General features: G+C 54.6%; 4 protein-coding genes across 6 annotated transcripts; 1 reads left to right on the top strand and 3 right to left on the bottom strand.

Annotated features, from left to right (window-relative positions):
• Window positions 1-165: 165 nt before the first annotated feature.
• On the top strand, window positions 166-7,105 carry FCER2 (Fc epsilon receptor II). The gene is given in 10 exon segments (XM_024134365.1): window positions 166-187; window positions 1,277-1,396; window positions 1,723-1,776; window positions 3,890-4,026; window positions 4,028-4,060; window positions 4,156-4,280; window positions 4,610-4,778; window positions 4,971-5,176; window positions 6,711-6,832; window positions 7,050-7,105. Coding segments are annotated over 10 exon segments (1,044 nt in total).
• Window positions 7,106-9,419: 2,314 nt separating this feature from the next.
• TRAPPC5 (trafficking protein particle complex subunit 5) lies at window positions 9,420-12,166 on the bottom strand. 2 transcript variants are annotated; one of them, XM_024134231.2, is made up of 2 exons: window positions 12,099-12,166; window positions 9,420-10,049 (listed from the first exon to the last, which is right to left on the bottom strand). In XM_024134231.2, the coding sequence occupies exon 2, from the start codon at window positions 10,035-10,037 to the stop codon at window positions 9,471-9,473; it is 567 nt and encodes a 188-aa protein (XP_023989999.1). In that variant the 5' UTR covers window positions 10,038-10,049; window positions 12,099-12,166; the 3' UTR covers window positions 9,420-9,470. The 2 variants fall into 2 exon arrangements, with proteins under 2 accessions (XP_023989999.1, XP_028342649.1); XM_028486848.2 differs by lacking the exon at window positions 12,099-12,166 and adding an exon at window positions 10,177-10,227.
• A 772-nt stretch (window positions 12,167-12,938) lies between these two features.
• MCEMP1 (mast cell expressed membrane protein 1) lies at window positions 12,939-16,248 on the bottom strand. The gene is made up of 8 exons (XM_028486847.1): window positions 16,194-16,248; window positions 15,631-15,796; window positions 15,225-15,308; window positions 14,529-14,651; window positions 14,324-14,374; window positions 14,104-14,247; window positions 13,754-13,822; window positions 12,939-13,631 (listed from the first exon to the last, which is right to left on the bottom strand). The coding sequence occupies exons 1-8, from the start codon at window positions 16,206-16,208 to the stop codon at window positions 13,615-13,617; spliced, it is 669 nt and encodes a 222-aa protein (XP_028342648.1). The 5' UTR covers window positions 16,209-16,248; the 3' UTR covers window positions 12,939-13,614.
• Window positions 16,249-22,186: 5,938 nt separating this feature from the next.
• Window positions 22,187-23,472, bottom strand: RETN (resistin). Of its 2 annotated transcripts, XM_007107097.3 has the most exons (4): window positions 23,360-23,472; window positions 23,072-23,199; window positions 22,637-22,714; window positions 22,187-22,338 (listed from the first exon to the last, which is right to left on the bottom strand). In XM_007107097.3, the coding sequence occupies exons 2-4, from the start codon at window positions 23,187-23,189 to the stop codon at window positions 22,205-22,207; spliced, it is 330 nt and encodes a 109-aa protein (XP_007107159.3). In that variant the 5' UTR covers window positions 23,190-23,199; window positions 23,360-23,472; the 3' UTR covers window positions 22,187-22,204. The 2 variants fall into 2 exon arrangements, with proteins under 2 accessions (XP_007107159.3, XP_054939480.1); XM_055083505.1 differs by lacking the exons at window positions 22,637-22,714; window positions 23,360-23,472 and having other exon boundaries at window positions 22,188-22,338; window positions 23,072-23,193.
• Window positions 23,473-25,000: the final 1,528 nt, after the last annotated feature.

Here is a 25,000-nt window from a genome sequence, read left to right on the forward strand (position 1 = left end):
CTCAAGTCCCAGGTGCTGTCCTGTGCCAGTAACTAGAGTCTGACATCTAACCCTAACCCTCGTTAAAACCCAGATCCCAGGCAGAATGGTGACTGTGCCCGTCAAGTGGGCTGCCTTGACAGGTAGTGAGAACCCCATCACTGGGAGAATCCAAGCAGCCCTGTAATGGAGGAAACTTCATACTCAGGCGAGAGAACTCTCTGAAGCTGACACTGGCAAAAGCAAGAAACCTGACCTCCTATCTCCCACCTAGGAGGGGAAAAGGGCTCCTGGGTCCCTATCTGTGAAGAAGAGTGAATTTTTAGCAAAAGCCCAGCACTGGAAGGAGGTGAGCCCTGACTGGGCTTCCCAGCACAGAGCCAGGAGAAGGAAGGAGAAGGAAGGAGAAGGAAGCTGCGGGTCTCTCCCTTCCCAGACTCAACACGCTCACGACAAAAACAAAAAACAACAACATAAAACAAACCACCAGCTCCAGTTGGTGCACTAGGAACCTGAGAGAGAGAAGACCACATGAAGGGGACTCACAACAAGTGGAATTCAGCACGATGACTCCTCACAGCCAGGCTGAGGGAAGGAGTCCCGTGGCTGCAGTGGGGCACCAAGGTAGAGCTTTGGGGGGCCCTGGAGTGGGGTGAGGGAAGAGCTCATATATGGGGAAGAACTGAGACCCAGTGTCTGGTGTTTGGGGTAGGAGCTCTAAATAGCTCAAAGTAGCAGGCAACAGGGTGAGGGCTGGGGGTCGGGGGGTGGGCAGGGGAAGGGGACCCAGTCTTCCGGAGGTGATGCTGGGGACCCAGCATTGGCAGGGGGGGGTAACTGAATCCACACAAGGGAGAAGGGGCACAGGTGAGAGCTGGGTAGGGGTCAGCCACCTGAGGAGGGAGCCTTTGGAGAGGGGGGGTCTCGCCTCCTGGCCCCAGACCTGTCTCTATGGCCAGTGTCTCTCTGGCCCCAAGTCAGACTCGCTGGCCGCTGGAGTGTGGGCAGAAGTAGCGGCCGTCATTGGGCTGGACCAGCTGAGGGACAGAGCCAGAGGTGCACAGACACAGAGATGGACAGACACAGAGATGGACAGACACAAAGATCGGGGGCTATGGTTTGAATGCGGCACGTAGTGAAAGTGTCCAGAGGAGGCTGGGGGTCCACTGAGACCCTCTGCTTCAGTGTGGGCTCTGGACAAGCTCCTAGGACTCTGGCTTTCTGGGCTTTGGGAAGCTGGCAGAGCCGGAGCCTAGCCTCACCCTGCGTACCTCGTTGTTCCCCCCACTCCTGGCAGAGTTTCTGAAATTTCACAGAAGGCGGAGGCAGTGCTGCAGGGGAGGCATACAGCTGGTGCCGCTGGGGCTGGTGATCGCAGCTCTAGGGTCTGGGCTGCTGACTGTGCTTCTCCTGTGGCGTGAGGACACCCTCAGCCCCCCAGGGGCCCTCTTCTCGTGTTCCCTCCCAGACCCCCACTCTCAGATCCTGGGGAGCCCAACATACCCCTCCGAGCCCAATTTCCCCATCGTGTCTCCCACCGTGTCCCCACCGGCCCCTTCCCATGCCCCTCCCACCCCCCCCCCCCGGAGAGCACCGTGCCCTGGCCCAGGACACCAGTCTCCCCCACTTTTGGCACCTCCCACACGGTATACCCAAGGTCTCCATCCCTCGCTGGCAGGTGGGGTGTGTGGATGGATGGAGCACCTGAAATATCCTTCCTCTCCTCTCCCTCCTTCTCCCCAGATTGGGACACTGCACGAAGTCTGAAACAGCTGGAGGAGACCGCTGCCCGGATGGGTATGGAGGGGCCAAGGGGGGCAGGGGACCGGGCTCTTGTCCGGCTTCTGCCACTGACAGCTGTGGGAGGAGAGGGAAGGTCTGGGCTCCAGTGTCGTCCCAGGATCTAAGGGTCAGTCTATGCCCCGCAGGGGTGTGAAAACCCAGAGACTCTTGGAGGGGAGGCTTTGAGAGGGGCCTGATGGAATTGTACCTAACTGCTCCGTGCTTCAGCTTTCTCACCTGTAAAATGGACATCATTTTAGTGCTCAGAGGCGGAAAGAAGCTAAGCCTTTCAAAGTGCTCAGAACTGAGTCCAGTGAGTTTTCGAGAAACGCCTGCTGCTTTTTTATCTCATTCTGGCTGGGGGGGAAGGGTACACACGTTCATTGGATTCTTGCCTGCACTTTCCTGAGTACAGACAGGCAGACCTCGGAGATATTGTGGGGTTTTGGTTCCAGAGTAAAGCGAATATCGCAATAAATATTGCACACGACTATTTTGGTTTTGCAGTACATGTAAAAGTTATATTTATACTATACTGTGGTCTATTAAGCATGCAATAGCATTAGGTCTAAAAAAAGTGTACATACCTTAATGTAAAAATACTTCCTTGTTAAAAAATGCTAATCACCCTCTGAGCCTTCAGTGAATCATAATCTTTTTGCTGGTGGAGGGTTTTATGCTGAGATTTCAGCAATTCAGTCCCATCTTCAGGCTCCACTTCTCGTTCTAGTTTCCACCGCATCTGCGGCTCCTTCCCCCCCCGAAGTCTTGAATTCCTCAAAGTCATCCATGAGCGTTGGAAACAACTTCTTCCAAAGTCCTATTAATGTTGATAGCTTGACCTCTTCCCATGAATCACCCATGTTCCTCATGGCATCTAGAATGGTGAATCCTTTCCAGAAGGTTTTCAATTGACTTTGGTCAGACCCATCAGAGGAATCACTATCTATGGCAGCTATAGCCTTACGAAATGTATTTCTTAAAGAATAAGGCTTGAAAGTCGAAACGACTCCTTGATCCATGGGCTGCAGCGTGGATGTTGGGTTAGCAGCCATGGAAACAACAGGAATCTCATTGTCTATTTCCCTCAGAGCTCTTGGGTGACCAGGTGCATTGTCAATGAAGAGTAATAATTTGAAAGGAACCTTTTTTTCTGAGCAGTAGGTCTCAACAGTGGGCCTAAAATAGTCAGTAAACCGTGTTGTCAACAGATGTGCTGTCATCCAGGTTTTGTTGTTCCATTTGTAGAGCACAGGTAGAGTAGATTGGGCATGATTCTGAAGGGCCCTAGGATTTGGGGAATGGTAAATGAGCACTGGCTTCAACTGAAAGTCACCAGCTGCATCTTGTTAGCTGACATCCCTAACAAGAGAGTCAGCCTGACCTTTGAAGCTTGGAAGCCAGGCATTGACTTCTCCTCTCTATCTATGAAAGTCCTAGATGGCATCTTCTTCCAATATAAGGCTGTTTCATCTACATTGAAAATCTCTTGTTTAGTGTAGCCACTTTCATGAGTTAGCTAGATGTTCTGGAGAACTTGCTGCAGCTTCTACACCAGCACTTGCTACCCCCCCTTGCGCTTTGATGTTATCGAAACGGCTTCTTTCTTTAAACCTCATGAACCAACCTCTGCCGGCCTCACTTTTTTTTTCTGCAGCTTCCTCACCTCTCTCAGCCTTCATAGAATTGAAGAGAGTTAGGGCCTTGCGCTGGATGAGTGAGGCTTTGACTCCACGAAATGTTCTGGCTGGTTTCATCTTCTATCCAGACCGTAGAAACTTTCTCCCTATCAGCAATGAGGCTGTTTCACTTCCTTACCATTTGTGTCTTTACTGCAGTAGCATTCCTAATCTCCTTCAAGAACATTTCCTTTGCGTTCACAACTTAGCCGTTTTGCACCAGAGCCTTAGTTTTTGGCCCGTCTCAGCCCTTGACATGCCTTCCTCGCTAAGCTTCATCATTTCTAGCTTTTGATTTAAAGTGAGAGACATGTGACTCTTCTTTTCACTTGAACCCTGAGAGGCCACTGTAGGGATATTCGTTGACTTCATTTCAATATTGTGTCTCAGAGAATAGGGAGGCCAGAGGAGAGGGTGAGACATGGGGGAACGGCCGGTCGGTGGAGCAGTCAGAACACACAACATTTATCCATTACGTTCACCATATATGGGCATGGTTCATGGTGCCATGAACTGCTACTACTTCGGTGAGGGCACCAAAAAATGGATCCAGGCCCGGTACGCCTGCAGCAAGCTGCAAGGGCGGCTGGCTGGTTAACATCCACAGCCAGGAGGAGCAGGTGGGCCTGGGTTCTGCGGGGAGGACACAGATCCCGGCCCTGACTTCCTCTGTGGTGGTGGGCGGGGACCCAGGCACGTCTCCGCAGCCCTCCAGCCCTGTCCTGCTCCCCGGGACTTCCTGACCAAACACTCCATCAGGAGGGGCTCCTGGATTGGCCTCAGGGACCTGGACATCGAGGGGGAGTTCATCTGGATGGACAATAACCCCCTGGACTATAGGTGAAGAGGGGGAATGTAGAGGAGGGGGCCCCTTGGAGAAGGGGGACCTTTCTGTGATGGGAGCAGAGGGTATTTGGGGGCATGCGTCCCCCCGGGCTGGATCTTGGGGAGCTTCTGGATGGCAACTCAGGGAGATGGTCAGGGTTTGGATGCAGGCTCAGACTGGGGGGAGGGCCGAGGGGGGAGGGTGTCTCTGGCCTGCAGGGACTTGGGGTGGGAATCCAGGGGTGGGGTGGGGAGGGTCCAGACTTGGAGGGATGTGTCAAGGCTGAAGGCAGTGGGGACCCTGCCCCCTACCCCATCCTTTGACCTGAAGCCTCCTGCTCCAGCCACTGGCAGCCGGGGGAGCCCAACGACGTGGGCCAGGGCGAGAACTGCGTGATGATGCAGGGCTCGGGGCGGTGGAATGACGCTTTCTGCGGCAGCTACCTGAACGGCCGGGTGTGTGACCGCTGGCCACGTGCTGAGCGCCTGCCCGCCAACTCGGCCCTGGGTCCCGTGGGCTGTGGAGCCTCACAGCCCCCTGCCCACCCGCCAGCTGCACCCCTCTGCACCCCTCTCCCACCTCGAACACGAGAATGGCCAGGCCCACAGCAGGACCCTGAGGACCCCCAACAAATGGAAGCAGTGCACTCATCCCTGGATCCCCGCCAACGCCCCAGAGGGCCTGTCCCTCGCCCCTGGGCCCAGCTGGCCGTCACCACTGCCCTGCCCTCAAGCGCTCAGAGTTTCCACTGTGAGAACCTCTGTCCGCCAGCCTGGAGGCCAGAAGCCCCCTCCTCGCCTGGCAGCCCGGCCTTCCAGGGACCAGCAGGGGACACCTCAGACCCCAGCATGCTTCCTCCATCCCCACCTCGCCATCTCTTGGCACCAGAGGACAGAGACTTCTGGCTCAGGTAGCCAGTGCTCCCTGCCCAACCTGCATCATGAAATGGGGTGATGAGGGCCCCTCCTCACTGGCTCTGGTCTCCAGGCATGGAACATGGGAGCTGGGAGTCCCAGAGCCTGGTGTCTGAGGCCACCTCGGAGTACCAGGAACTGAAGTGGCATTTATACCTCCCTAGTTTTTTGGGTTTTTTTTTTTTTCCTACTTTATTACAAGAAGCATTTACTAGGCAGGGCCTGGAGATGAAGACTCTGGGGTCTGATGGAGCAGAGAACACCCCTAGACCCCCAGGAATATTGCAGGGCAAGGCAGTGGACCGCCCTGAACCTAGTTCCCAGCCCAGAAGAGGGCCCAGTACACAGAAGGCTGGAGAGGCCAATGGGGAGATGGCCAGGTCACCTGGCGGCCAGTTCAGTGTCTGCCTCCCCGGCTCAGGCAGCACCAGCTCCAGGCTTGGCCCAGGTCAGCCCCACACCTCTGGGAGGCTGTGGAAAGAGGCAGACCAGGATCTCAGGATGCCCCTGGTTAAGTGCCTCGCTGCCCACCCCACCCCCAGTTCCAGTTCCTGGCCTAGAAAAGGAAGAGCCAGACACGCTCACGTGATTCTCGGGTCCACTTGAGAAAGAGGAATCCATGAGGAGAGAACCACGCTGGACCACCCAGGACTCTGGGCCTCAAGGGCCAGGCCAAACCCCAGCCACGTGGACCAGGATGGGGTGGGGACAGAGTTGGCCCCTTGCAGTGAAACATGGGCTAGAACCCCCAGGCACCTGTTAGCCCTCTCTAACCCCCACCCCCACCCCCAGTGTTTTGTGCCCCTCCAGACCTCTTCTCGGAACTCCAGGGCAGCACACAGCTGCCTACCCTGCTGCAGCCTTGGTGTAGCCCCTGTCCTCGCTTGCCCAGGTCTCCCTATTCACTGCCCCAAACCTCCCAGAAGTTTCTTTCCAGCTCAGAGAAAATGTCAAAGTCCTACAGGATCCTTTGTGATCCTGTGAACCCTTCCCATGCGCCATATCTCCTCAATTTCACCCACACCAGCCTCCTCACTCTTCCTTCAACTTCCAGGCTCACTCCCACGACAGGGCCTTTGCATATGCTGCCTCCCCCTCCCTCCCATTTTAAAATGACACCTCCTGACTCCCCATCCCTTTTACCCCACTGTATTTTCTCCCCCACGGCACTCTTCTCCTTTCAACAGAATGTGTAATTTACCCATCTGTTTGTTTCAGGTTGGCAAGGGCCTTTGTTTCGTTCTCAGCTGTGTCCCCAGAGCCTGGCACATAGTAGGTGCTCAATAAATATTTGTTGAATTAAATTGATGTGTGACCTTCTCTCGGAACCTGCTTCGGGGCCTGTGAAACAAGGGATGCTGCCTGCCTGGTTCACTGAGGGCTGCTGCTGGGTTCGTCCTCCTCACTCCCCCCACCCCACCTATCTGGGGGCTTCAGTCCCAAGCAGCCGAAGTCAGAGCTGCTGTGATGGCAACCTGCAGGACCACGGTGGCCGGTTCGTTCTCTTGGTCCTCCCCTTGCTCTAAACAGGTGCCTGGCTACACAGTCCTACAGCTTGTTCCAAGCCTTCTTCCTTCTCCACGAGTCCCTACTCATCTTCTACAGGGAGCCACAGACCCTGGACCCTGCCTTTGCAGCTCCCGAGCTTTCGAGTATCCCTTGGGGACCAGCCACCTCTCCTCCCCTCCTGCCCTCTTTTCCTAGGGCATCTTTTACTGTTGGGACTCTGGATGGAGCTGGTCCTGCCATCCCTACCTCCTGCCCGTCGCTCCTGCAATCTGGCCCCTGCCCCAGGGGGCCCCGGAAGCCACTCTCACTAGGGTCCCTGAGGACCTCAGGCTGCTCAACCCCAAAAGGTGACTCCTTTAGCTCCCTCTGAAATCCAGCTTCCCAGGTACCACAGCCTCTGGCTCTACATCCTCTAGGCCTGTGGCTTCTGTCTCTGTACTGACACTGCCCCCTCACCCCAGATTCACGCTGCTACCCTGGCCACCCCCTCTCCCAGCTGCCTTGGGCCCCCTCCCAGCCCCCAGCCAACAGCCATTTCCTGATCATCTGTGCACTACACAATGGTAGTTTTATTTATCCTGTTGACACACACTACCTTTTTTGCAATGTGCTGAGCCCCACCTCTTGCTGGGATGACTGAAAATGCCCCTGACCAAGCCTGGCGCCCCCCACCACCACCCATCTCCCTATCTCGTGCTGCCCTCCGAACAGCAAGTTGAAAAGCTGCACCCACTCCACCCTTAAACCCTTCTCATAAGCAGTGAGGGGGACCCAAACAAAAGCACCTGAGATTCCCCTTCAAAACACACTTGTTCAGGTCTTGGTCGAGGGCGTGAGGGGGGAAGCGAAAATGTGAAGAAATTTTCCCCTCAAAAGCCCTGAAGGGGGGCTTCCCCGGTGGCGCGGTGGTTGAGAATCCACCTGCCGATGCAGGGGACACGGGTTCGTGCCCCGGTCCGGGAGGATCCCACATGCCGCGGAGCGGCTGGGCCCGTGAGCCACGGCCGCTGAGCCTGCACGTCCGGAGCCTGTGCTCCGCGACGGGAGAGGCCACAGTAGTGAGAGGCCCGCGGTAGTGGTGGGCAAAAGGGCAGTTTGCCTGAAATGTAGTTATTTTCCTTTTTCAACAAGGAACGTGTGTTCAGGTAACGGGATCATGTGTTTAGCGATGAACCGCGAACTATTTTAAGCACCCAGATGACTTTCAAGTGAGCCCGCCTGTTTCCCCTTGAGAACCAGGTCTCTAAGGCCAGCGTTCTCAAAAGTGCGGCCCCTGGAGTTATCAGAAGTTCCTAGGAACTTGTTAGCGATGCAAATCCCCGGCTCACGCCAGATCTGCAGCATTGGAAACTCTTGGGGGGTGGCGGGGGGCAGCCGCCCCAGTTTGCACACAGGAATCCCCTGGGGACCTCGCTAAAATGCAGACTCTGAGTGGTTAGTCTGGGTGGGCCTGAGGGTCTGCATTTCCAACAGGCTCCTGGAGGATGCTGACACCGAGGCCCGGGACCACACTTTTGAGTAGCAAGCGTCTTAAAAAAAAAAAAAAAAAAAAAAAAAAAAAGGGTTGGGGACTTCCCTGGTGGCGCAGTGGTTAAGAATCCACCTGCCAACGCAGGGGACACGGGTTTGAGCCCTGGTCCGGGAAGATCCCACGTGCCGCGGAGCAACTAAGCCCGTGCGCCACAACCACTGAGCCTGTGCTCTAGAGCCCGCGAGCCACAACTACTGCGCCCACATGCCACCACTACTGAAGCCCGCACGCCTGGAGCCCGTGCTCCGCAACAAAGAGAAGCCACCGCAATGAGAAGCCCGCGCACCACAACGAAGAGTAGCCCCCGCTCGCCGCAACTAGAGAAACCCCGCGGGCAGCAACGAAGACCCAACGCAGCCAAAAATAAAATAAATAATAATTTTTTTTAAAAAGGGGGAGGGGTTGACAAACAACCTCCCTCTGTCTGTTTTCTAGACACACAGCTACACCCACTCCTTAACCTACTGCTGTCTACAGCGCAAAGTAGTTGGACAGAGGCTGCTGGGCGCAAACTATTCACTCTCTGGTCCTTTACAGAAAAAGTGTGCCAGCCCCTGGTCTCAAGGAGTCTCCCTTGGCCTGATCCCTCCACCCTGATACCCGCCCGCCTCCACACCCACCTCCCCCGCCGAGGGCTGGCCTCCAACTGCGATTCCGGAAGGTGCCAGCATTCTCCCTACTGCAGCTGTACCAGCAGCTCCTTGGGCCTGGTTTATCTTCCCTCCGCCCCCACCCCACCACCCCATTGCACTAGAAACGCACTTGCGGGGGTCTTCCCTGGTGGCCCAGTGGCTAAGACTCTGCACTCCCAACGCAGGGGGCCCGGGTTCGATCCCCGGTCAGGGAACTAGATCCCAAGTGCTGCAACTAAAAGATCCCGCATGCCATAACTAAGACCCTGGAGCAGCCAAATAAATACATAAGATATTTTAAAAAATAATAATAAATAAACACGCTTGGGCCTTGGCATCCCTCAGCAGCCTGAGGCAGGGGCCTGGGTCAAGGTGGGTGTTTTTGTTTTGTTTGGCCACGCTGCGGGGCTTGCGGGGTCTTAGTTCCCTGACCAGGGATTGAACCCGCACCCTCGGCAGTGAACGTGCCAAAGCGCCGAGTCCTAACCCCTGCACCGCCAGGGAACTCCCGGGTCAAGGGGTCTCTGAGGCCCTCACACAAGACACAAGACACAAGACACGTTTGGGAAGGGGGCTATCTGCATCCTTTATCGGGAGTGCGTGGGGGGGGGGGCAGAATCAGCGGCCCTCCAGGGCCCGGTCTCGGGCGATGACCGCCTCCTCGAACTTGATCATGAGCGTGGTGCCCTTGTGCCAGTGCGCTGTGACCTTGGCGGGGAAGCCACTGTGCGTGAGCACCGCCTCCACGATGCCAGCCGTGAAGCTGGCGCAGTTGAGCGTGCTGTTCTCCTTGGGCACGGAGATGTAGGTGTTGATGAGCGGCTCCCGCTCGATGATGTAAAAGGTGCGGGCGTCGTCATTGGCCTGCTCCAGCTTGTCGGCCTCCTTGCCGAAGAGCGCCTTCCACACGGCGCCCTTAACGAAGAGCAGGGCGCCCAGCACCTTGGTTTCGCGCCGGGCGCCCTTTTCGCGAGCCACCAGCGCATCCAGAACGCGGGCGCCCACCTGGCGGCCTAGCGCGGCCAGGCGAGCCTGCAGCTCCGCCACAGAGAAGACGCGGCTCTGGCAGTGCTGCACCAGCTCGGAGAAGAGCAGCGCGAAGGCGCTCAGGCTCACCTCGGTGCGCGGCCGGGCCAGCGTGCGCTCCAGCAGCGCCGACTTCCCGCGCGTGAAGCGCGCCTCCATGCCGCCGCTGCCCTGCAGGGAGACGAGAAAACGTGGGTGTCAGAGGCGGGAAGGAGCCCCTCTCTACCACCTCCCTCGTGCGCTCCATCGGTGATTTCCCACGTGGGAAGAGATGACTAGAAGGAAAGGAGGTACCCACCTGCGCGTAAAGCATACCTCCGTTACGCCTAGCCAGCGACGGCCAAACGGGAGACGGGGTAGGCTTGTACCCTAGGCGAGGAGAGGATTTGGGAGGGAGGGGGGTGGAGGGGGAAGGTGGGAGGAGAGACAAGAGGGGGACCAGAAGGGGGCGCTCGAAACCACCCCCTCACCCCTCGAGTTCCAGGTGATCCTTGTGCATTCAAAGCACAGTCCTAAGCCCTCCGCCGCCTGTACGAGTAACCAGAAAACTAGTGCGTGGGGAGGGGGTCGTCAGACCCAGGGCAGGAAGGGGACGAGGATGGGGGGCCGTGAGAGTACACCGGCAACTATCCCTCCCCCCGCCATGCGCTACAGCAGCAACAGCGCTGACTTCCCTGGGTGACGAGAGCTTCCCTGCCTCTCCCCTGCAGAAAGTCAGAGAAACTGGGAGAGAGGAGTAGGGGGTGTGTGGAGACCAACGGCCAGGAGGGTTGGGGGCTTGGGGAACAGGCAAGACACATGGGGCAAACCAGGAGAGGACGCTGGGAACCCTTCCAAACCCGCACCCTCGGGCAGCACCAATTTGTCATGCACGAAGCATGCCTCTTTGAGTGGGCCTGCGTTTGTAAAAAGACTGGAGGGGCGGCCAGAGAAGGCGTTGGGAACCCCCCACCCGCGTGCTTTCCAGAAAGGTAGCTGCGCCGTGGAAAGAGGGAGGGGGCGGACTGTCGGACCCGGGGGTGAGGGGAGCCAGGAAGGGGCGCAGTGATTCTCCCATCACAGGCCGTGAAGCCACAGCTGTCGGTGGCGAGAGACCCGGAAGGGGGCTGCTGGGAGAAAATCCCTAGGGGGTGCTGAGACCAGAAAAAAAAAAAAAAAAAAGTGGATCAGCGATGGGAATGGCAGCGGATGGGGCGGGAGGGAATCCCAAGGGCCCTGAGACACACACACCCCTGCTAAGGGTGGGGTCGGGAGGGGTAACTGAGAACCCCGACCCCACTATGCAGAGACCTGGCCAGAAGCCGGAAGGGTCTGGGGATGCTGAGAGGGCCCCAACCAGGTCTGCGTGGGGGATGAAAAGACCACGGGAGGGGAATCTCAGGAGCTCCAGGACGCCCCTGCCCCGGTGCGCAGCTGCCTACATGGGGACTGCCCAGCGCGCGAGAGGGGAGGGGGAGTGTTGAGACCCCTCCACCCGCCTGCCATGGGGTTGGTGAGCTAAGCCGTGGAAAGACCGGGATCCCGCGACCCCGGCCTCGGCGTGGACCAGGCAGAGGGACCGGGAAGGAGCCCACCCTCCTCGTGGGAGAGACCCGGAAGGGGGCTGCTGGGAGAAAATCCCTAGGGGGTGCTGAGACCAGAAAAAAAAAAAAAAAAAGTGGATCAGCGATGGGAATGGCAGCGGATGGGGCGGGAGGGAATCCCAAGGGCCCTGAGACACACACACCCCTGCTAAGGGTGGGGTCGGGAGGGGTAACTGAGAACCCCGACCCCACTATGCAGAGACCTGGCCAGAAGCCGGAAGGGTCTGGGGATGCTGAGAGGGCCCCAACCAGGTCTGCGTGGGGGATGAAAAGACCACGGGAGGGGAATCTCAGGAGCTCCAGGACGCCCCTGCCCCGGTGCGCAGCTGCCTACATGGGGACTGCCCAGCGCGCGAGAGGGGAGGGGGAGTGTTGAGACCCCTCCACCCGCCTGCCATGGGGTTGGTGAGCTAAGCCGTGGAAAGACCGGGATCCCGCGACCCCGGCCTCGGCGTGGACCAGGCAGAGGGACCGGGAAGGAGCCCACCCTCCTCGTGGTCCCCCGGGGTGGGCCGAAGAGGGATTCCAGGGATCGTGGACGCCGAGACCCTGACCCAGGACCCAAAGACCCGCGGAGAGGGGCTGGGGAGCGGACGCGGCACGGCGCCGGGAGGGGTGGTGGCGGGCGGGGTCTCACCGGGACTTGCGGCAGCCGATTCGGCCGAGCTGCTTTACGGCGCCGAAAAAGGCCCGGCGTGCGCAGGCGCCGAGGCGGGACGGGCGGGGCGCGCTCTGTGATTCCCGAGAGTGGCCGCACGGGGGCGCGCGTGTCCGTACGGCCCTACAGAGGGGTGCGGCCCGGGCCAGGGGCCTCGCTGGCCTTGGTCGGCCCGTGATCAAGGGGACAGTCCATCTGCTCAGGAGCACACATTTGATGATGGGCACACTTCTCTGTCTTGGGAGCATGTGCGTCCTTGGGCATATGTCTGCTTGTCTCGGGGACACACGTATGCCCATGCACACACACTCACCTGTCTTAGGGACACACATCTGTCCATGCGCACATGTCCACTTGTCTTAGTGTCCATGCGCATGTCCGTGGGCACAAGTTCTCAGAGGACGTACATCCATGAGCCGTGGGCATAGTACACTTAAGGGCATGTGCGCTCATGAATACGTGACCTGTGGACAGATACACTCACGAGCACAGTACATACCCAGGGGCTCATACATCCGTGGGCCCATGCACACTTAGGGAGACATTGGACATCTCAGGCCACAGACCCTCACGGGCACACACTCAGCGGCGCAGAGACTCAGTTGCTCCCAGGGTACACATTCATGGACCCGCTGGGACCCACTGGGGACATTGGTTCTCATGCCCCCTCGTGCCCCCAGCGTTCCTGGCGTTACGTCCACGTGTTCGCCATGTGACCTCTCTCATTCTCCGAGTCTGAACACTTACAGACCCTCCCTACCAGGTTCCAAAGCTCCCCAGCCACACCAATAACAGATCTGAAAGCCGCGTTGTTTCCCCTTGGCCTTTATCATCACGAATCAAGGAATGTGAGTGCAGAAACAAACATGCGGGTCCGCGCTCTGGACACTCTCAGTGGCATAACCAGGCACACTCGTGTTGACACACACCTGTTCAGGCCGGCACAGCGTGACAGGTGGGTGTGACAAGGCACACACCCACAGTTACAGTGATACATTCCCATGGTGTGCCCACCCCACCCCCTCACGCCTCCATCACGCAACATCCCGCAGGACACACATGTGTTTACGCTGAAATGGGCACGTGGAACACGTGTCACCAACACCCACACCCACAGTGACACCCTCCTGCGGTCGCCACAGCCACCCACGGTGACATGCATTACACTCACAACACGCCGCCATACACATGTGCATCACATGTACAGTGACATAGGGGTGCACACCATACTCGCTGTGACTACCACCTTCAATATCCACCCATAACACCTTCCTGTGGGAAACACTGAAATACCCACCCTCCGTGAAGTGCTTATCCCGACACACGAGCACATAGGCACACACGCAACTCCACAGCGCATTCACCGAGACACATGATTTTCTACACGTGGGATGAAGAGCAGCTTCAGACCAGGCTGGGGCCCCCATTTTCCATCTTCACTGAGAGGTACTATCTTGTCCTCCGAGGTGTAGCCAGGGCTTTGATGTCTTTTCTTTTATTGAGATGTGGGCTCTGCGGGGTGGGGGCGGGGGTGAAGGGTGGAGACCCGAGGTCAGACAGATCCCACTCCTGAAAGAGAATCTGGGGCCAAATCCAAGGGGGCCCCTCATCCGCCTCCCCTGGGCCCAACTTACTTGGATGTGGCATCTTCAGCATCTGGAGGATTTTCTGTAATGTAGTCTTGATTTCGTTTATGTTTGAGACTGGGGAGACACAGGAAAAAGCTTAGGTGGGGCTTTCTTAGCTTTATTGGAAGGCTTCTCCCTGCCCGGCCCCCAACCTGGGGTGCCATACAACCCATGTACTTGGAGTTCCCATGCATTTATATACTCCCCAAGTGACTTGGAGGGTGACATCCATCACCTCTCCAAAACTTGTGCTCTGGAAGGGCGGGACCCCTGCTGTCCCCTCCCCCCGCTCCCCAGCACCCAGCCCAATACTGGGCATGGAGGCAAATTCGCCCAGTGGAGGTCTATAAGGGCACCTGTCGCCAGCGTCCTCAGTTTCTGGTTCCCTTCTTGGACGTTGCTCTTGACCATGTCAATGCCCTTCTTGGCCGCCATGATGCTCTGCTCGACATTGCTCCAGCGCTTCTCCTCTTCCTGGCACTCTCCCACCGAAAGAGAGACTGAGGGTGTGGATTAGGTTTGTCTGTGTCACCTCTGCTCTCCCTACCCCCACCCCGACCTAGGTCCTTCCCTCACCGTTCTGGAGCTCCCTTTTCAAGACCAGCAGCTCCTGGGACATCTCGGCATCTGTTCAAGATGGGGTGGGGAGGCAAGAAAACCTTCGAATCGCCTCAGGTCTGCAATTGGGAGCAGCACTGGACCGCCCCAGCTCCTGGGAACCCCTCCACACTGCCCCAGCCCCTTCCTCCACCACCAAAACAAAACAAAGCACCTCACTCACTCTTCACCAGGACCAAAGCTAAGATGACGACGCAGGACAGAGCGAGGAGAACATACAGGCTCATCATGGCTCTAGGCAACCAATGGGGCACCTGGGCAGGGGCGGAGGGTGGCTTGGACTGGGCTGGAACGGGGGTAGAGGCAGGACAGGTCATCTCCAGGGCCCAACACTGTCACTCAGACCATCAGCACTGACTGTAACACCGGTGACAGCTCTTCACCTACACCCACTGTTCCCGATACCATAAGCAGCTGTGGCCATCAACAGCACTGCCACCAACATGCACCCTGGCCAGTGCCACCAGCAAGTATCCCTAACACTGTCACCATCATGCCCCCCTTAACATCCCTGTCACCAACACCCACCAACATCAATGCCCGTTGTCGCCAGCATTGTTTCCATCACCAGGACCTCATCGGCACCCTCATCAGCTCTATCTAGGTGGTTCTGTCCCGATCCACTATGTGGTCCCCTACTCACCATCACCAACACCCAGACTTTCACCAGCACCTCCACCGGCACAATCACACCATCATCATCCCCACCTCCTCAAAGCTACCCCCCACCGCTGTCACACACAAGCCTTGATGCTACCACACCCCACACCATTGACCCTGACCTCCACACACTGCCCCTTGTCCCTCCCACGGGCCCCTCCCAAGGCTGTGTGATGTGGGCTAGTGGGCGGCTGCTTACCCTTATTCTTGGGTGGTGAATGACTGCCCTTTGGCTGGTGCTGTGCTTTGGAGGTGATATTCTCATAGGTAGGGTCATCTGCACCTGTGGGCAGGTCAGTGAGAGGGATTGAAGAAAGCTGCCGAGGGCGCTGGGGCAGGGGTGAGGGTGGGAGAGGGGCCTCAGACGTCTTGGTTCACGGAGCCCTGCATGCAACAAGCTTCTGGATGTAAAGATAAGGAGTGGGGAACTAAGATCTACATCTTGATTAAGTGGAGAGGACGTGAGTGAACATTTGGGTGATAAACAGACACACACACACTTTGGGTGGGGGAAGGAACCCTCTGGCCCCCACTTTCAGCTCTTTACCTCTCCCACCCGAACCTCTCCCTCTTGACCTCTCCCCTCCCCACCCAAGGTGTCTAACCTTCTTTATTGGCTGAGGACCCGCATTTCTTGTCTTTGAAGGCTGCTGCCTGCATCTTGATCTCCTGGTTCATGTAGCTTTCCTCAGCCTCCGTAGTCCCAAGCCTGCCAATCTGTCTACACACAACCCCACCCACCAGAAAGTGTCTGGGCAGATGAGGAAATCTCTGGGTTGGGGTGGAGAAGAGGAAGGAGAGGTCAGCCTCCTCTTTTCAGGGATGCAGGACCCTCCCACCCTGGGACATTCTCACCCCAACCCCGGCTACAGAGGGATCTTAGGAGACCGGAGGTCTCAGGGAGGACCAAGAAGAGATGCCCATAGACCAAGAAACAGAATCGGATGGTCAGGAACTTGGGGTAGAGGTGTTAACTAATGCAATGGTGATCATCATATTGCAATATACAAATGTAGCAAATCAACATGTTGTACATCATAAACTTATGCATGTCATATGTCAATTATATTCAATGAAATAATTTTTTTAAAAAAAGAGGATGGTCAGGAACTTTACAGGAAGCTGTGTGTGTGTGTGTGTGTGTGTGTGTGTGTGTGTGTGTGCCTACCTGGATAAAGCTCATCCTCCTATCTCCTCTTGCTCTCACGGGAGATGCTGTGGCACCCCAGAGTCCCACCTTTGGGGGCAGGGGCATCCAGCCTTGGGGGCAGGATTCTTAGATCCCCACACCTACCTACTCGCTGCCCTAGTCTCACCCCTCAGCTCCACCCTGAGAAGTTCTACTTCTTCAAGGCCCCTTGGAGGAGAGGAACGGATATGAGGCAATGGGACTAACCACTGGACCTCCACCCCTACCCTGGAAGTAGTTCCTCCTCCACCTGGAGACCCCTGACAGAGAAACACTCAGAAACATACCCACCCTCATCCACACATCTGCTCGCCTATCCAGACCCACACACGCACTTGCACACACACACTCCTGAATACCCCCAGTCGCATATCTGCTCACGTGTACACATGGCATGCTCATTTGCATGCTTATACATATTCATGTGCTCACACTGTCTCCACTCTGTCTAGGTGTCTTACATCTCTCTTTGTGTCTATCAGACCTTGAGAACTGGGGATTAAAATGAGACAAAGTATATAAGGAATTTTTTCTTTAAGCCTAGAGCGGTGCCTTCTGATAGAGTATAATGTGGATTTGGGGCAGGGTTTTTAAAAATTGAAGTATAGGTGGTTTATAATATTATGTTAGTTTCAGGTGTACAGCATAGTGACTCAATATTTTTAGAGACTATACTCCATGGCTATATTTCCCTGTGCTGTACCATATATCCTTGTTGCTTATCTACTTTATACATAGTAGTTTCTATCTCTTAATCCCTTAAGCGTACACTGTCCCTTCCTCTTCCCTCTCCCCACTAGTAACCACTAGTTTGTTCTCTATATCTGTGAGTCTGTTTCTGTTTTTTAATATACATTCATTAAAAAATTTTTTTTTTAGATTCCACATATGAGTGATAACATACAGTATTTGTCTTTCTCTGTCTGGCTTATTTCACTAAACATAATACCCTCCAAGTCCATCCATGTTGTTGCAAATGGCAGAATTTCATCCTTTTTCATGGCTGAGTAATATTCCATTGTGTGTATGTATGTGTGTATATATGTATATTTATATACATATATACACACATATATATCACGTCTTCTTTATCCATTCATCTGTTGACGGACACTTGGGTTGCTTCCATATCTCGGCTATTGTAAGTAATGCTGCTATGAACATTGGGGTACATTTATCTTTTCAAATTAGTGTTTTCAATTTTTTGGATATATACCCAGGAGTGAAATTTCTGGATCATATATTAGTTCTATTTTTAGTTTTTTGAGGAACCACCATAATGTTTTGCATTGTGGCTGGACCAATTTACATTCCTACCAACAGTGTATAAGGGTTCTATTTTCTCCACATCCTCACCAACATTTGTCATTTGTAGGCTTTTAAATAAAAGCCGTTCTGATAAGTTGAGGGGATATCTCACTGTGGTTTTAATTTGCATTTCTTTAATAATTAGTGATGTTGAACATCTTTTTATGTGCCCGTTAGCCATCTGTATGTCTTCTTTGGAAAGATGTCTATTTAGGTTTTTGGACTTTTTTTTTTTTTTTTTTTTGCGGTACGCGGGCCTCTCACTGTTGCTCCCGTTGCGGAGCACAGGCTCCGGACGCGCAGGCTCAGCGGCCATGGCTCACGAGCCCAGCCGCTCCGCGGCATGTGGGATCCTCCCAGACCGGGGCACGAACCCGTGTCCCCTGCATCGGGAGGCGGATTCTCAACCACTGCGCCACCAGGGAAGCCCCTGGACTATTTTTTAATCAGTTGTTTGTGAACCACATGTTTATTGAGATATTTTACCTTTTGGGGGGGGTAATAAGTCTTCAAAACCAAGCGTGTATTTACACTTTAAGGCACATTTCAACTTGGACTGGCTACATTTCACTGCCATATTGGACAGTGCTTGTCTAGAATATTATAATTTTCTCCTGTTACTGAACTCAGGTTTGGCATCTCACTGCTCAAAAGCCGATACTCGAGAGACAAGTGTTGGTTGAAAAGAAAAGGTTGCTTTATTCAGGAGGCCAGCAACGTGGGGAGAAGGCAGACTCATGTCCAAAAGACATCTCTCAGCTGCCGATCAGGGGGCAAAAGCTTTTAAAAGGGAGTTTCAGGGGTGGATAGATGGGGGGAGGGGGCTACATGCAGTAACAGTAGAGTCGGCTCCGACAATCACCTTGAAGTTGGTCATGCAGTGGTCTGATCAATGTCATCTGTATTGTTTTAAGTACAATTAATCTTCAGTTCCAGGGCTGGTTTGTTCCCATTTCCTTAAGGCCAGTTCTCAAAATTGTGTAAGATGGGGCAGCTTATGTCATGGCTACAGTCTGGTCATCACGTAGTTAACTTCCCCCACCTGGCAGGGGTTTTGGTATCCACTAAGCAGCTCAAAGCCTATGGTTCAGAATATTATCTATAGCCCTTGAGGAGGAACTAAAGGTCCTGACTTTGCTTAATGGCAAAACTATTATTTTGTCCTGTTTGACTGTTTTTCTTTGCTTCTGCATTTTTTTTCATTTCTCTGATTAAATTTATTCTTTGGCTAAAGTTTTTCTACAGACAAGAGGCAGGCAGAGGACATGGGAGGAGGTGGTGTCTGTCCTGGGAAGGCCCCGTAGGGTCCTGCTCTGTTACACTTCCTTTGGAAAAAATAAGTTTAAAACTTTCTATGTGTGGAAAGTCAGTATGTTTTAGGTTTAAAACATGTGATTAAATTCTAGATAACTTTGGAATGGTCCCCGAGATCTGACTGGTGAGGATAATGTTCTCTTTCCTAAAGTATTGCCAATCTTGTCTGTTCAAGGACTATCAATTTAATAATGATTAGATGCCGGCTCCTCCATCTCCTCTTACAAAGAAGTCAGCCATTGAGAGATGTGACCCCACCCCTGCTGATGTAATAGCCACAGAAGAGATGGACCAATGGGGAACTGGCTCTGCTCTGATAGACAGGCATAGGGGGCGGGGCCGTGGTATTACACATTGCCCTGGCTCCGATGAGGCTAAGACTAGGCTCCAGCACTCTGGACTTTGAGAAAAAGGTAGCCCCGGAACTGGAAATCCACAAGCAACCATGTCATGGTGGCCTAAGAGGGCTCCATGGGGTTGCCTGACCAGATCCTTTCACGGAGCAACAGTCTCGATTTTCTTTTAAGAAAGAAAATGTGTCCTAACCAGGTATTGATTTAGGGTGAGCACATGATCCAGGCCCAGCCAATCAAAGTCCAAAATTTGGCACAGGGGTGGGCAAATGAGCCAGACTCAACCAATGAGACTTAGGCCGGAGGCTTTTGGGATTCTTTTGTTTGCTTGCTTATTTTGGTTGTGCCAGCATGCATGCGGGATCTAGTTTCCTGACCAGGGATTGAACCTGGGCCCGCTGCATTGGGAGCACGCAGTCTTACCCACTGGATCACCAGGGAAGTCCCCAAGCCTGAGGCTTTTATTGGGTTAACCAGGAAAAAGGGCATTCTCTCTTTTTTCCCCTCTGTCAGACTGCTAGGATATAAGCCTGGTGTTGTGACAGGGGAGAACTTGCTTGAGAGTGAAGCCAACACTAAGGAGAGCAAACCTGACAGGGAGTCGGGTCCTGGAGACATTATCTGAGACCCTAGATCCAGCCATACCTGAGTCTGTTGTTCTAACACTGAGCCTCTCAGTTACATAATCCAGAAATGTCCTTCCACTTTTGCTCGAGCTAGCTTGACGGGGGGTCTGCGGCACCTGCAACTAGCACAATCTTGGCTACTACAGGGGGCTGGGCAGTTGGCAAATGAAGAAAGAGGCTTAAGAAGGGGCTTTGCCTGTTGAAGTCTGCACTCTGAGAGAGGAGGATGACTGTGTTGGAACTGAGACCTCTAAAGAGGCTCTTCTTGGGCTCCAGATATAGGGGGACAATTGTGGGTCTTAGAGACAAAGAGGCATTCGCATCAGGGTCAGGGCACCGTGAGGGAGCAGGATGGGCAAGGTACTACACTCGCCCTCTCTGGTCCATAACACTCTTCTGACTCAGTGGTCCCACTCCAACCCCATGGCCAAGGCGGAGTCAGGAGGGAGGACCTGGGCGGGGAATCCCTGGATTGGGGTCTGGTGGGCTCAGTGGGCACCAGAAGTGTTTGTGTGATCTCAGCTCATGACTACCATGATCAGACAGGTGGGTGTACCATCATAGGGGGTGGCTGTCAGTGGGAAGAGAGCCCAAAACATCCTGAAAACCACAAACCCACCCTGTCACCCATTCTCCAGCCTCTGGAGTGTGCTGCTGGGGTCTGTGACATTTAAGTCTTGGGTCCCTCTTAAGACTGGGCACTGGGGCTTCCCTGGTGGTTCAGTGGTTAAGAATCTGCCTGCCGATGCAGGGGACACGGGTTCGAGCCCTGGCCCGGGAAGATCCCACATGCCGCGGAGCAACTAAGCCCGTGCGCCACAACTACTGAGCCTGAGCTCTAGAGCCCACAAGCCACAACTACTGAGCCCACATGCAACAACTACTGAAGCCTGTGCACCTAGAGCCCGTGCTCCATAAGAAGAGAAGCCAAGACAGTGAGAAGCCCGCGCACCGCAACGAATAGTATCCCCCACTCACCGCAACTAGAGAAAGCCCACGCACAGCAACAAAGACCCAACACGGCCAAAAATAAATAAATAAATAAATTTTAAAAAAGAATAATTAAAACAAAAAAAAGACTGGGCGCTAAGTGTTCTGAAGTCTCTGTCTGCATCTCTCAGGGGCTGGATTTTGAGACTCCTGGGTTAAGATTCTCAGGAAACCGGACCTTGAATCACCTGGATTTGTGCCCACAGCAATGCTGAGGATGTGCCTTCTAGGGCTTTGACTGCAGACTGAGACCAACGTCATCCAAGCTGGGGTGGGGAGTTGATGTTGGAAGCACGAGTGTCTGTCCAAGGCATACATGTGTCTATGTGTCCCTAGGTCCCTCTCCACAGTGGGCATGTGTGTGTCTGTGGGTGTGGTGTCTTTGTGTGACCGTGGTAACTGGGTTGTGTACTGTGTGTGCACATGGCCGTGTGTAACTGTGTAAATATGTGTAGCGTGTGTACCTAGGTGGTGTATTCACCTGTGTGTGTGGTTATTTATTCAAGACATTTTCCTGAGCACCTACTATGTGCCATGCTCTCTTCTGAGCGCCAGGATACACCAAAGAGCAAGCAAGTCCCCTGCCCTGTGTTTTCATATTTGAGTGTTCACGAGGGGTACGAATGTCCCTGGATGCAGGTGGGGAGTGAGGGATGGCGCTCAGGACTCTGGACTCAGCAATGGATTCAGGGATGCACCCTGACCCTGGGGCTGCTGCTGGCTTGAGGCCCTGGAGTGTATGTGGGGTAGGGGGCGGGGGTGTTCCTGTCCTGTCCAGACCCAGATCCCAGATGAGGCTTCATTGTGAGCAGTGGGGGAGAATGGCCCAGCAACTTCCCAGGAGGCCTGAGACCCTAGGGTGACGGTCAAGGTGGCCTCAAAGGTAACACTCTTGGGACCTCCCTGCTGGTCCAGTGGTTAAGACTCCGCGCCTCCAATGCAGGGGGCGTGGGTTCGATCCCTGGTCGGGGAACTAAGATCCCACATGCCCACCCGGTGTGGCCAAAAATAAATAAATAAAGGTTACACTCCCTTCCCCTCCTGAAGAAGGCCATGAGCCTTGGGTGTGGCTGTCATTACAGAAATTTAAGGCCCCATTTTCAGAAGTAGAAGTGGCGGACAAGGAGGTGGGGGGAATGGGGCGGAAGAAAGTCACGGCTGTCCCCCACCCCCCTCCCTCCGGCGCCTATGTGCCTTGCTCTTTTGAAGATGCCAGCTCAGTCACCCACACCCCGCAGAAGACACAGCACAGGACCCGGGCTTTCTCCATCATCTTCTCGGAGGTTTATTTCCAGCCCCGCCCCTCTGAGACAGGACCCCGCCCCTCCGAGGCCTGGCCACGCCCCCAGCCCCCCACCCCCCACCCCCCGGCCCCCGGCCCCGCAAGCGCAACCTTAGGCTATTCGGCCCGCAGGCGACAGCAGCGAGCTCCGGTCCAGTCCATGCCGGCGCACTGGCAGTGGCACGTGGTCTCGGCGCGCACGTCCCACGAGCCACAGGCAGAGCCACAGGTGCAGCCGGTGACGGTGAAACCTGCGAGGGGGAGCGAGGAGGAGAGAGCTTGGACTCTGAGCCAGAGGCTGCGGGCCTGGGGTTCCAGGGAGCTGGCAGCGTGGGCGGCGGCGAGGCCGGGGGCCTGGATACCAGTGTCCTGAGGAAATGGGGTCTGGGAGTTGGGGGAAGGGACAAGGCTGGGAGTGCAGACCAGGACATTACAGAAGTAGAGGCTGAGACTCTGTGGTCCTAGACGAATAGAGGCTGGACATAGGGGAGGGGCTTATGGGGTACTGAGAACAGAACTGAGAGCCTGGACCACGGGTTCTGTACTCACCTGAGGGGCAAGTGACCAGGTGCCCCCTGGAGGTGACACTCTGGCAGTCCAGGCCAATGTTCCTTATTGCCTCAGGAACTATGGAAGGAGTGACGGGAGTAACTGTGAAACCGAGCTGCCCCTCCCCCAATCTCATGCTGCCCAGGCCCTGGTGGTTTGGAGGTGTGCAGGGGGCTCAAGAAAACGCCCCTGGGGAAGGCCCAGGGGGTCAGGAGCTCATCACCTCCCAAGATTCTGCTTTGAGGTGGGTGTTTTGGAGGGAGGAGGGTTTGGAGCTGTTGTTAAAGGTGGAGCTGGGTGGGAAATGGGGTTGGGTTGGGTTTGGGGTTGAGATTCGGTTGGGGTTGGAGTTGGGGTTGGCTTGATGTTCGCTCCATGTCAGGAATCAGAGGGGCCCCTAAGGCCCCTGCCGAGGTTGGATGTGAGGGTACTCACTTAGGGAGCTGGTGAGTTCCTGGATCTTCTCACTGATGGCTTTATCCATGGGACACAGCAACTTGCCACACACCAGCAGCCCCAGGACTGGGAGGAGGAGGAGGGAGAGAGCCTTCATCCTGTAGGTGCTGCAAGAGGGAACTGAGAGACCCCAGCTGGGTCAGCCCCTCTCCAACCTGGGAAGGGTCAGGCCCACAGAATGTGTGGGATCGGGGACCCTGGGTCCCCACGGGGGACGGGGCTGGAGGCCCAGCTTTGCCCCTAAAGGCGGGAGCAACTGTCACTTACCCTCTCCGTGGACTCAGCAGGCCAAATTTTGGACATGAATGACATGCCTCTGCCTCAGCTCTCTCTTTAAGGCCTCCAAGTGTGGGGCTTCCTGTCTTGGCTAAGACCTCTGGCATCCTGGGCCTCCCTTTCCACATCCGCGGCTAAGAGGAAGCCCCCAGGGTAGAGTCCAGGGACCTAGTGGTGCCACAGCCTCTCCTTCAAGAGCCTTCCCTTCCCACATTCAGGCTGGACTGGTCCAGAGGGTAGAACCTGGGGGATAATTCCAGGAACCATAGTCGACGGGGCAGGGAGAGATACAGGAGCTTGCATGGAGGGGAGTGGGCACACAAACTTTACCAAAACTATGTCCTTGTTTGAGAACTGCATGCAATGTTCATTCCCAAATACCTATCACCATAGAAGAGATAGATAAAATCATGGTTTATTCCTTCGATAGAATAATCGACAACTGAAGTGTGCAAACCACGGCCCATGGGCCAGATCTAGCCCACCGTCTTTTTTTTTTTTTTTTGGCCACACCGAGCGTCATGCGGGATCTTAGTTCCCCAACCAGGTATCGAACACCCATGCCCCCTGCAATGGAAGCATGGAGTCTTAACCACTGGACCACCGGAAGTCCCGCCTACCATCTATTTTTGTATGACTCATGAGCTAAGAATGGTTTTCACATTGTTTGGGTTTGTTTTGTTTCCAATATGGATGGATTTTTTAAAATTGTGGTAAAACACACGTAACATAAAATGTACCATTTTAACCATTTTCAAGTGTAAATTCAGAAGCATTAAGGCAGTGTGACCACCGAGGCAGACACTGGAATGCTGTGGCCACAAGCCAAGGAATGCCAGAAGCCACCAGAAGCTGGAAGAAGCAAAGAACCTACTTTTCCCTGGTCTTTAGAGGGAGTACGGCTTGATTTCAGCCATACAGTGTTGTGTAATCATCACCCCTGTCCATTTCCAGAACTTTTTTTTTATCATCCTAAACTGAAACCTTACCTATTAAACACTAAGTCCTACTCCCTCTTCCTGAAGCCCCTGGTAATCTCGAATCTAGTTTCTATTTCTATGAATTTGCCTATTCATATAGCAAACAAGTGGAATCATACAAAATTTATCCTTTTGTCCCGGGCTTATTTCACTGAGCAAAACATTTTAAGATTCATCCATGTTGTAGCATGGATCAGAACCTCATTCCTTTTTAAGGCTAACAATCAATTTTATGTCCATACTGCATTTCGTGTATCATCTGTTGATGGACAGTTGGGTTGTTCCCGCCTTTTGGCTATTGTGAAGGATGCTGCTATGAACCTAGGGGCAGGACAGTATAAAGACACAGACGTAGAGAATGGACTTGAGGACGCGGGGAGGGGGAAGGGTAAGCTGGGGCGAAGTGAGAGAGTAACATTGACATATATACACTACCAACTGTAAAATAGACGGCTAGTGGGAAGCAGCCGCATAGCACAGGGAGATCAGCTCAGTGCTTTGCGACCATCTAGAGGGGTGGGATAGGGAGGGTGGGAGGGAGACGCAAGAAGGAGGGGATATGGGGATATACGTATGCATACAGCTGATTCACTTTGTTATACAGCAGAAACTAACACAACACTGTAAAGCAATTATACTCCAATAAATATGT

Source organism: Physeter macrocephalus, unplaced genomic scaffold (genome assembly GCF_002837175.3).
Source record: "Physeter macrocephalus isolate SW-GA unplaced genomic scaffold, ASM283717v5 random_1038, whole genome shotgun sequence".
In the NCBI taxonomy this organism is placed as follows: Eukaryota; Metazoa; Chordata; class Mammalia; order Artiodactyla; family Physeteridae; genus Physeter; species Physeter macrocephalus.

Bases quoted from the DNA above. Each gene is read 5' to 3' on its own strand.
- MCEMP1 (XM_028486847.1), bottom strand. The intron at 14,652-15,224 runs GTAAGCAGCCGC...CCCCCGTTCCAG, and splicing joins TTCACCACCCAAGAATAAGG to CCCAGTCCAAGCCACCCTCC. The intron at 14,375-14,528 runs GTGAGTGAGGTG...CATCTTGAACAG, and splicing joins AGCTTTGGTCCTGGTGAAGA to ATGCCGAGATGTCCCAGGAG.
- RETN (XM_007107097.3), bottom strand. From the start codon at position 23,189: ATGAAGGCTCTCTCCCTCCTCCTCCTCCCAGTCCTGGGGCTGCTGGTG. The intron at 22,715-23,071 runs GTGAGTACCCTC...CTCCTTCCATAG, and splicing joins GGAACTCACCAGCTCCCTAA to TTCCTGAGGCAATAAGGAAC. The intron at 22,339-22,636 runs GTGAGTACAGAA...TCCCCCTCGCAG, and splicing joins CCTGGTCACTTGCCCCTCAG to GTTTCACCGTCACCGGCTGC.